General features: G+C 36.5%; 1 protein-coding gene across 2 annotated transcripts; it reads right to left on the bottom strand.

Annotated features, from left to right (window-relative positions):
* Window positions 1-1,977: 1,977 nt before the first annotated feature.
* On the bottom strand, window positions 1,978-8,718 carry LOC139150378 (uncharacterized). Of its 2 annotated transcripts, XM_070722715.1 has the most exons (3): window positions 7,407-8,711; window positions 5,995-6,085; window positions 1,978-4,816 (listed from the first exon to the last, which is right to left on the bottom strand). In XM_070722715.1, the coding sequence occupies exons 1-2, from the start codon at window positions 8,355-8,357 to the stop codon at window positions 6,014-6,016; spliced, it is 1,023 nt and encodes a 340-aa protein (XP_070578816.1). In that variant the 5' UTR covers window positions 8,358-8,711; the 3' UTR covers window positions 1,978-4,816; window positions 5,995-6,013. The 2 variants fall into 2 exon arrangements, with proteins under 2 accessions (XP_070578816.1, XP_070578815.1); XM_070722714.1 differs by lacking the exon at window positions 5,995-6,085 and having other exon boundaries at window positions 7,407-8,718.
* Between the last annotated feature and the right edge of the window lie 651 nt (window positions 8,719-9,369).

Here is a 9,369-nt window from a genome sequence, read left to right as displayed (position 1 = left end):
AACAACATATGATGTTTGCAAGGCAAATGCGGGATATCATTTTAATGTACTGTAAAAAGAAGAATAGGAAAATATGTTTGTGAATAAAAGTTACGGCTGTCGTCCCTTTAATATTTATTTAAATGAGGTGCACCCTGTTTGGATTGTAGCTATACACTGCCACTGAGATGATTATTTGTCAATATTTCACTGAAAGTCTACCAATATTGGAAACTTTGTTCCTTAAAACAACAAAAAATTTAAAGAAATATGAAATTAGTAATTAAGAGTAACTAGCTGTGCGAGTAGAATTGTTGTAGTGAATTCACAAATACCTGTATAACTGTCTACAAAGCCACTTAAAATGTGAAGAAGGTATGAAACATGAATACAAAAGTTTATGAAAAGGAATCCTCTGATGTTTAACTTTGCAACCAGAGCACAATGAGAGCAACTTTGTCAATATTGTATGGTCACACATGTCATTATCATCACATTAAAAGTTATGAGAATTCAATACACATCTAGAAAGAGGAGAGCTGATACTGATCCACACAAACTGACTAGATATTCCACCAGCATCTATTTTGTAATAAATTGGCCATCATGACAATTATAGCCCTCAAGAAAATTGAGGGTATGTGCTTTCATCAGACTTCCAGGTACTGATTTAGAAGGTAGGCTTATTGTACTGAATGTATTGAATGTCTATTTCACTGACTCTCTCATTTGAACAACAATAATGATAGGTCCAAACATATCAAAGATGGGATGTCAAAACAATTGCAAAAAAGATGTGGAATGTATTATTTTCCAACCACATGTATTTCTAATTGTTCAGACAACAGCTCAACGCAATAGAAAACAAGAGGCAAATTCGGGTACTTTTTTAAAGTAAGGTTGAAAAATTTAATTAACAATTTATTGTTTCCTGATAATGCGTTCTTTTGAATTTTTGTTTAAGCAAATAGCATTTCTGACATCCCCTGCAAATCTAACAAAAGGTCAAATTTTATGTTGGTGTATTATATATTTTGTCATCTGAATTCTTTCATTTTTCAACAGGGCAAACGCGTATCAGTAAAAATCTATTATCATACATGGAAATTGACCCACACACAATGACTCATGCTGTGCCCTTTATCAGACAGACCTGAATAGCGGCCTGGAATAATCATTGCCATTCAGAGATCAGTATACTTAACATGGAAGGGCTACTTTGTCATTTCCTGTGGGTTTTTTGATCTAAGAAAAATCATGAGGTCTCTCAAAACTTGGTAACATTTCAATTTTGATAGTTCATTGACTAAGTAATCATTACCTGGTATGGTATTAGACAGTGCTGCATATAGCTCACGTGGAAATAGTTTTCAACTATCCAGGATATATGATCCATAATTTGAGTATTAATGGTAGACACAGAATTATGGATTCATGTAAAAGCAAATCTTCGCAGATGGAAAACTGATGAAACAATTCTCCTGCAAAGTTTTCAGAGAAAAACATCATTTATAAAAGAGATTAAACTATCTTTAGTTCATCTTTCAAAACTTACTCATCATATTGATTCTTATGTTGATAGAAGAATTAATTCTATATTTTACAAACATGTCTAAATATTTAAAAAAAATCATGACGCCATGCTCTGCATGTTTATTATGTCCATATTTTAATGCATTTCTGATATACAGGTTTCATTAACATCGAAAAATACAGAAAGTCATGATAATCCAATAATGACAAAAATAATCCTGGAAGACATGAAATTTTAATTTTCCTAGATGACATCACCATAATTAAGTATGAAGTGATTTCCATAAAAATTTGGAGATTCAGAAAGGATCATGTGAACTGTTTAGCATAATGATTATAATGTTTTCAAATAATGATTTGAATCCTTTACAAGTATAAACATTGTGACCATTTCTGCAGCTCTAACCTGGAGCTCTAATCACAGAGCTCACATTATTTGAAAAAGGACAACATACATAAAATATCTTTGATGGAAATTTTTTTCAACTATATTTCAGATTTTCTAGACCTACTGACTGAGTACTGATAATATTGACACACTACAGCATTCATAGCTCTCTACTGTATTGGAGTTTCCATTAGGTCTACAACATGTCTGTGCAATAATACTTGCATTTATCGTTTTAAGGCAGGAACTCCTTGCGTTACTATACATCAACACCAGCGATCAAGGGGAACTCATAGTGTTAATTATATTATCAAGCATTACCAACAGCGATAACATTGTTCAAAACAGTACCTGATCACAACGGCTGATGTTGCACAGAAATATACAAAAGACCGACAGTAGTACTCGATATACATGAAAGTCTATCTCTTATAATGCTGACAGATGCTAAAAACTACAAGTGATTCAATTCTTTTCCTGACTGGGTCAAATGCTGAATTTGTTCTGGCCAATGTTTAGGGTGCTCCAAATGATGAGTTTAATAAAACTGGTCATCACCAAAAATAAAGAATTACAATACACATTACTGTTCATGATATCAATTTAAATTTCTAGCCATTATTCCACATTTCAGATCCTCGCACTGAAATTGCAAAGTATCCAAATTCATATCAACTGGAATTTAATCTCAAAAATTAAGACACTTACAATTCAAAGTACTGTAAAAGAAAACGACTGTTCCTGAATTTGTCTGTGGAATGTATGCTCTGGTCAGTAAAGTTAATACTTAAGATGGCTGGCATGTATACATCTTGACCTTTGTTACCATAGTAACTACTGCCCCAGTTAACAGCAAAGGTAAACCTTGGCATTTAATGAACCACAACAGAATCAACAGATTTACACAATAAATGGTACTGGGCATTTCACCTTTGCAGCAATTAAGGTCATCTGAACAAATGATCAAGCTTGCTCAAATTTTAAAATTCAGAATATAACATTGATGATTAAAATAGACAAATTATACAGCATCACAGAGCAAAGAAATTATGATACATTGCAAAAGAACTGAACCAAAATATTACAATTAAGAAATCCAATGATTTCAATCTGTGGAAGATATCAGTGTTTTTAGGGTTTTGGGAGTAATGTATTCCATGGACACTAGCTGGAAATATGCCATAAAATTGATTTCAAAGGTCTTTGTGACAGGTTAAATATTTATCGGTTACTGTTGACACAAAATTGAAGAAATCAAAACATTCTGAACTGCACAGGTATATATTCCATATTTTCAACATTTGGTACAGCTGCGGACCAATTATTTCACAAAACAGTGGTGAAAAGGTCATGTAAGGTCGCGTCAAATAATTAAAACATAAAAGCAAGAGACTTGAACTGTGCATGACTTCAGTAAAATCTGAGTTTAAAATTACAAAATTTTGTATTAAAAAATATACAATCTATATTCTGTGTACAGTGATGTAATAATATTTTTTTAAATCATTTAATAAAAATTACCTCATGACCAGCATCTTTAATTATAACATATGATGTATTATATACAGTGTACACATGGCATCCACTCATTCAACTTCCATTTTCAAAATCTATTTACATAATACAATGGATGCCAAACATCCAGAATGGTATGGCCTTGCCATATTGTATTTCCCTTGAATGTCCTTGACCTCATCATACACTCACTCCTGAGAGCAAACAACATCTACGTTTTCACTCTTTGCCTGGATATTAATGTCAAATTTCCTTTTTATCATGCTGTTGGTTTTATCACCCACTGAACATGTCACTACATATCCACAAACTGACTGTTGTTTGCAAAAACGAAGCAATTGGTCTTTCAACTGATAAATTTGTAGTTACACTAGCAAAACCAGCAGTTGGTACCCTTTACAATTTACAATTGACCTCATTTTGAAATGCCACTGATTCAACTACCCACAACTGTATACAACAAATTCACAAAAGAATTCAATGAGTACAAAAGTGTATGTACTTAAAGTACAGGTTTACAAAATTTGCCATATCAAAAAATATTTAACATCACATGGAAAGAGATTGTCATCTACAGATATGGTAGGTCTTGCATCACTATGTATGAATGACATAGAAATAAGACATTGCTTGACTTTCCAAGATTTAATGGAGCTAAATATACTGGTTCAAAATCAATAAAAATATAGTTTTGAGTGGTATTTGAAGGCCCTGTAGGCCACCTCGGACCATATCTCCACGGGATATTTTGGTAGACATTGTCAAGTTGAGTAAGTCCCGTTTTCTATATACAGGCCGCTATAACATCATAAGGTAACTTCATTTGCATAAACGAATAATTAGGGGAGCATGTAAACTGCATAAGAAGTGGTGACGTGAAATTATAACTGAAAGGTCTACTTTGATGCAAATAAGATCAGATGCCCCATGAAAAATAATTTCTAGCTTTTTTGAACTTTGGATTCTTGAGTTGAATTCATTGAATGGAAATAAAAAAGTTCATAGTTCTTTTCACATACTCTACATGATGTCAATCAACCCAGTGGTATACTATTGAAGCTATCTCAAGTCTGTTGTCCAATTCGTAGGGGACATCTTTGGCAGAAGACCGCCAGCCTTAAATATTCTGGCAGATTTCTGTCTTATTTAGGTCACTGAAAAAGCTGTCTTCATCTCTCGTACACATCTAAAATGAGATGTTCAGAAGCTAGAACCATCAAGAGTTGATCCCATCAACACATCAAAAATCTGTGATTGATAGAAGCTACAACAATGAACAGATTACCATCGACTCATCATAAAATCACATGAAAAGTTGCAGCCTCCAAAAGGTGTAAATTCTCCAGGACTCATTTTGTACAGGTATCTTGGCTCTTCCCAGACTGGCTTTTGGTATTTAGCCTGTGAATAAATAAAACACAGTATGACAACTTCCCTCTTTAAAAATGAAAATTTGACTGTGTTTCAAGTTAAATTTGGCATGACATTTTGAAAGAAAACATCAATGGCACTACAAAAGTACATCTGTATGAATGTACTGTGTTGTGAAAATAAAATGCGTGATGATTGGTACCATTACGAATGGGTACTTGTTGAAACAACAAGAGTCAAATCAGGGTAATTTGGTTGCTCTTTCTGACTGAGAGCGTTTGGAACACTGACATAGCCCCTTCCTGGCAAATTTCGGAATACATTCTGTCGGAAGTTCTCAGTACCACACAGTCCACTGAAATGATGTGAAAGAGTTGCTTGTATGACTCTGACAGAAAAGATTGTTCCCTTTAAAATTCTTGTAAACCTGTTTGATTGAAGTGATTTCATTCATTAACTAAGAATGAAGATGAGGCCAAAGAAACAAAATATATGTGTTTCTGTTAAAAAGCCCCAGGAAGTAGAGTAGGTTGGTCAGGAACTTTTTTATCTTTCTTTTTTTTTCAGTGTGACCAATCAAAAATCAGCAGAGTTTGGCAAAACCATGCATGAGTTTTTTAAGTGTAAAAAGAAGTTCAGGATGGGAGGGTTTTAAATAGGGTAGGGTGGATTACAGGGAACACATATATTTTGTTTGGCCTGATGGAGTGGTTTCAAGAATGAATGGTCAAAAAGTCACTTTACCTCTTGTCTTACTACCTCAGTAATGTCTATTGAACGTTTTGGTTTGACAAAATGATTGAAAATGTATTACTGGTGGATGCCATTAACAGCGATGACAATAAAATATCAGTGATATTTTTCCAAAGAAAAAAAATGACTAAGATCATAACATACTTTTATATATGAATACATAACAATGAACAAAATTATTTGTCAGGTGTTTCTGCAAGTGAAACTTTAGAGATGGTGAGAAAGAGAACTATATGAAAGACAATTATAAGTTGTGACAGAGAAAGAAAGGGCGGGAGACAGGGAAAGCAGTATGGTTAAGGCAGATGTGATGCAAGTGCAAGTAAGATACGGAGAGATACATTTCACATCATGAAGAGAAGTCTTCCTAAAATCGCTAAAAATGGTGGAAGTTGATATGAGTTCTGATTGACACCACAAAACACATAATACAGACAAAAACATCAACCACTGACCTATAATTGGTTGGTAATTCTAGAAATATGCAACACCAGCTGTCATATAAGAGGCATAGTTAGAGCTTTGATAAGACTGTCTAGTGTAGTGCTAGGGAAGAGAAAGAAGAGAAGATTCAGCACAGAGGCAGGCGAAACTCATGGAGGATGAGTGACAGTTTGTGCAGAGAGGAGAAAATTGCATATAAGGTAGAATGCACTTCAGTAATATATCCCGACTCTTTTTTTTACAATTCTTTTCTTATCGACCACTTGTGAGGGCTCATTTCAAAGCATTTCGAGTAAGAAACATTTTCACTTTCTTACTTTTTTGAAAATTCAGAAATTTTATTTTTCCCTATAGATTTAAAACAGGAATTGCAACCATTTTGAATTTCAAATATTTGTAAATGTCAGGTAGTTTGTTTCAAAATTTGTACTGTTACCCCTGATTTTAATTCTTATTTTATTTAGTTAAGAGAACGATTAAAAGTTTCCTTGACCAACGTTCACAATAAAGTCTCTGAGTCTTTCCCTTACGAGCACATACTACCTTAATGAACCAGAGATACATAAGCAGAAGAAGATCAATGCCGCTACTGTTGTTACATGTGTTGCTTGAAAAAAATATTACAAATGAATTATAAATATACACCTCCTGCTACAAAGTGTTTATCTTATATGATATTTGTACCCCTGGTGGTAATTTGCATACTTTGACAATTTGCATCATAGAATACCAAGTTTGTACACAGAACATAGCTTTGATTTGTACCTGACATACTGTTTGTCAAATTGCTTAGCTTTCTCTTTGTTCGTTGTGCCCAGTATAAACTGATCGAATTTAACTGTAGATTGTGTAGATTATGTGTGCAAATAATAAAAATAGTTGTGGTTGACATCAAGAACACTGTGAAAGGGTAAACCTCAATGTTGAAATTAAATTTGAAATCGCAGGACAACAATGTTTTCAGAAAAATGGCAACAAAATATCGCACGATTAAATCTACTCTACATTCCCACGATTGCATTAATTTGACCTCACGTGACCTCCCTATACGGTTTGCCAGTGCATTCAGGTGATCTGCTTTTGATTTCTCGGACCAAAATAGATCAAATTTCTGCACATAAAACAGAGTCTAGTTTCTTAAATGATGGGCGTATAAAGCATGGCGTCACATTTTGCAGAACAAGCTGTATTACGTAAGTCGATTTCACACAACAAGTACGGTCCTGTCGTCATACCGGTGATGGGGCGACTGAACTGCAGCTTGCACAAACAAAACTACAAAAGAGGCGTTTGACCTCAATCCTGGCTAAAGTCAACAGACTTGAACAGGCCGCAGGACGGACGTTCGCGATCACACAGACAGAAATCTCAACCAATTTACTGTAACGCATGTCACCGGCACCAACATTTTACAAATACTTACTCTTCTTTGCATTTCTTGGAATTTTAATTTTCTTTGTCGCTGTTGACGAAGGAACTCTTTGTGCCAACATTCAATGTACGACGTGTAGGAATCTTTGCGTGGTTTGGGATCTTTGACGGACGGGTCCCATGACACGCATTTCCTGCCACATTCCCGGGACACACTACCCTCAACTTTGTCCGGTTCGTCGTCGCTTCCGTCATTCGACGAGTGGTCACTTTTCTCTCCCTGTCCTTTTTCACCATCCCCACATTTTTCGCTCTCGACAGGTCCAGCTTCTTCCGAAACTTGTTCCTTGTTTTTCTCAGTGTCGGTACATGTACAGTCGGACTGCCTGTCACTATCACCAGTTGTACTGCGACTATCATCTCCCTCATCTGGTTGCGAGTTCCCGACGATATCACAGCATGGAGACGTGCTACAGACATGTTTCAAGATAGAAATTAAGTTTTCAGGGGGAGGTTCACAGATAATCTGCGGCACTTCGAATAGGGTGATATCTCCCTTGGCGAGCTCCTTCTCTTCTTCCGAAGAGCTATGGGAGCGATCAGGTTTTTTGGTGGGAGATAGACAGGGCGAGTCAACCTCGACGTCGCTACTTTCGTTCGATGATGTTCGTTGTCGCCGGTGTATTTCTGGAGAGCCCGACGGAGAATCGCTGAACTCGTCGTGCTTGGATGCTCCTTTCTTTCGAGATTTTTTGAATAAGTTGAAAAACGCAAGTCCACGAGTAGGACTAGGGGTACTAGGGCTTTGGCAGGGGCTATTACTAGTACTCGACTTCTGAGACGGAGGGATATCAATCGTGTTTGACCTCGCTCGCAAACCGGACTCTGGAGGATTTTTCCTTTTAGTAATCGGTGAGTACGTGCCGGAGTGACCGTAGTTGGATTTGCGAAGTGTAGCTGGTGAATGGAGTCCGTATGATTCCTTGTTGCCTATGAGATCCATTTTCTTGGGTTTCAACGACAACCGCAGTCAGTTTATCTATTATCGATACAGCTGAGTTGTGTTGATGTATGTCTGCTCCACACTGACCCAAATAAAGTCTGTTTACCTGGTACGCTGTACAGATCCTAGCCGCGCCGCACCTACTTGTCACACAGTTACGGGCGCATATTTTCATGAAAGTTTAAGAAAATTGAACAGTCAAGCCAAAATGTCCTCTGAAGTTGCTATGTCGATCACAGACCGATTACAAGTATTGTGAAGCGAATGACGAGCCACGACTACTGCAAGCACAAGGCGTGTGTCTGTTGTGCATGAGTGCACGAGTGATTTACAATATTCAACATTCAGCATGATAAAAGATATGCAAATTTCACCACGAAAACAAGCCTTAAAAACATGCGCACAAGAGTTCAGGCTGAGGTCGTATAACCTCGGTCAGGACATCTAATTTCCGCGAAGAACAGCAGAACTGCGGAAACCATACATGTAAACAACAACAGAGAGATCAATAAATCTAAGTAGGTGGCGACATTGATAAACACGATGAATAACCATTCGATTCATCCATTTCCCATCTCTCTCTCTCTCTCTCTCTCTCTCTCTCACTCCAAGTATTCGGGCAAAATAAATAAACCTGTGTGTGTGTGTTCCTGTAATATTCCTATTACTAACTATCACAGGACTCGAAATTAGTGGTAGTCCCGCGTCCACAGACTGCCAGCTTTTCTTTGGGGCTATCAAAGTCCATGAAATAGTAGCCCACACGAACTACCAAAGCCTAGGACCTGAGATTCAGTCAGTACTTGGCATGCCATGTCTGGTCCGTCACTTTAGGACGAGCAAAATGCAGTCAAACCCTGCTAGACACAGAAAGGCCATACCGTAACTTTGTTATGCAAATTACGAAGACGACCGGCCGTGCCGTGGAACTTTGCAACAAAATTTCAAAATTTCAGGCACAGGAAATGAAAACGCATTTTGATTGCATTTTGATCATAATGTATCAATCACA

The sequence above is a fragment of the Ptychodera flava genome, chromosome 14 (genome assembly GCF_041260155.1).
Source record: "Ptychodera flava strain L36383 chromosome 14, AS_Pfla_20210202, whole genome shotgun sequence".
Taxonomy (NCBI): domain Eukaryota; kingdom Metazoa; phylum Hemichordata; class Enteropneusta; family Ptychoderidae; genus Ptychodera; species Ptychodera flava.
This window is presented reverse-complemented; position numbering and strand designations above follow the sequence as displayed.

What these genes read in the sequence shown, in the direction of transcription:
- LOC139150378 (XM_070722714.1), bottom strand. Translation starts at nt 8,357, where the DNA reads ATGGATCTCATAGGCAACAAGGAATCATACGGACTCCATTCACCAGCT. An exon ending in TCCAAGAAATGCAAAGAAGA is followed by an intron (nt 4,817 to 7,406) that starts GTAAGTATTTGT and finishes ATTTATTCACAG; the next exon opens with GCTAAATACCAAAAGCCAGT.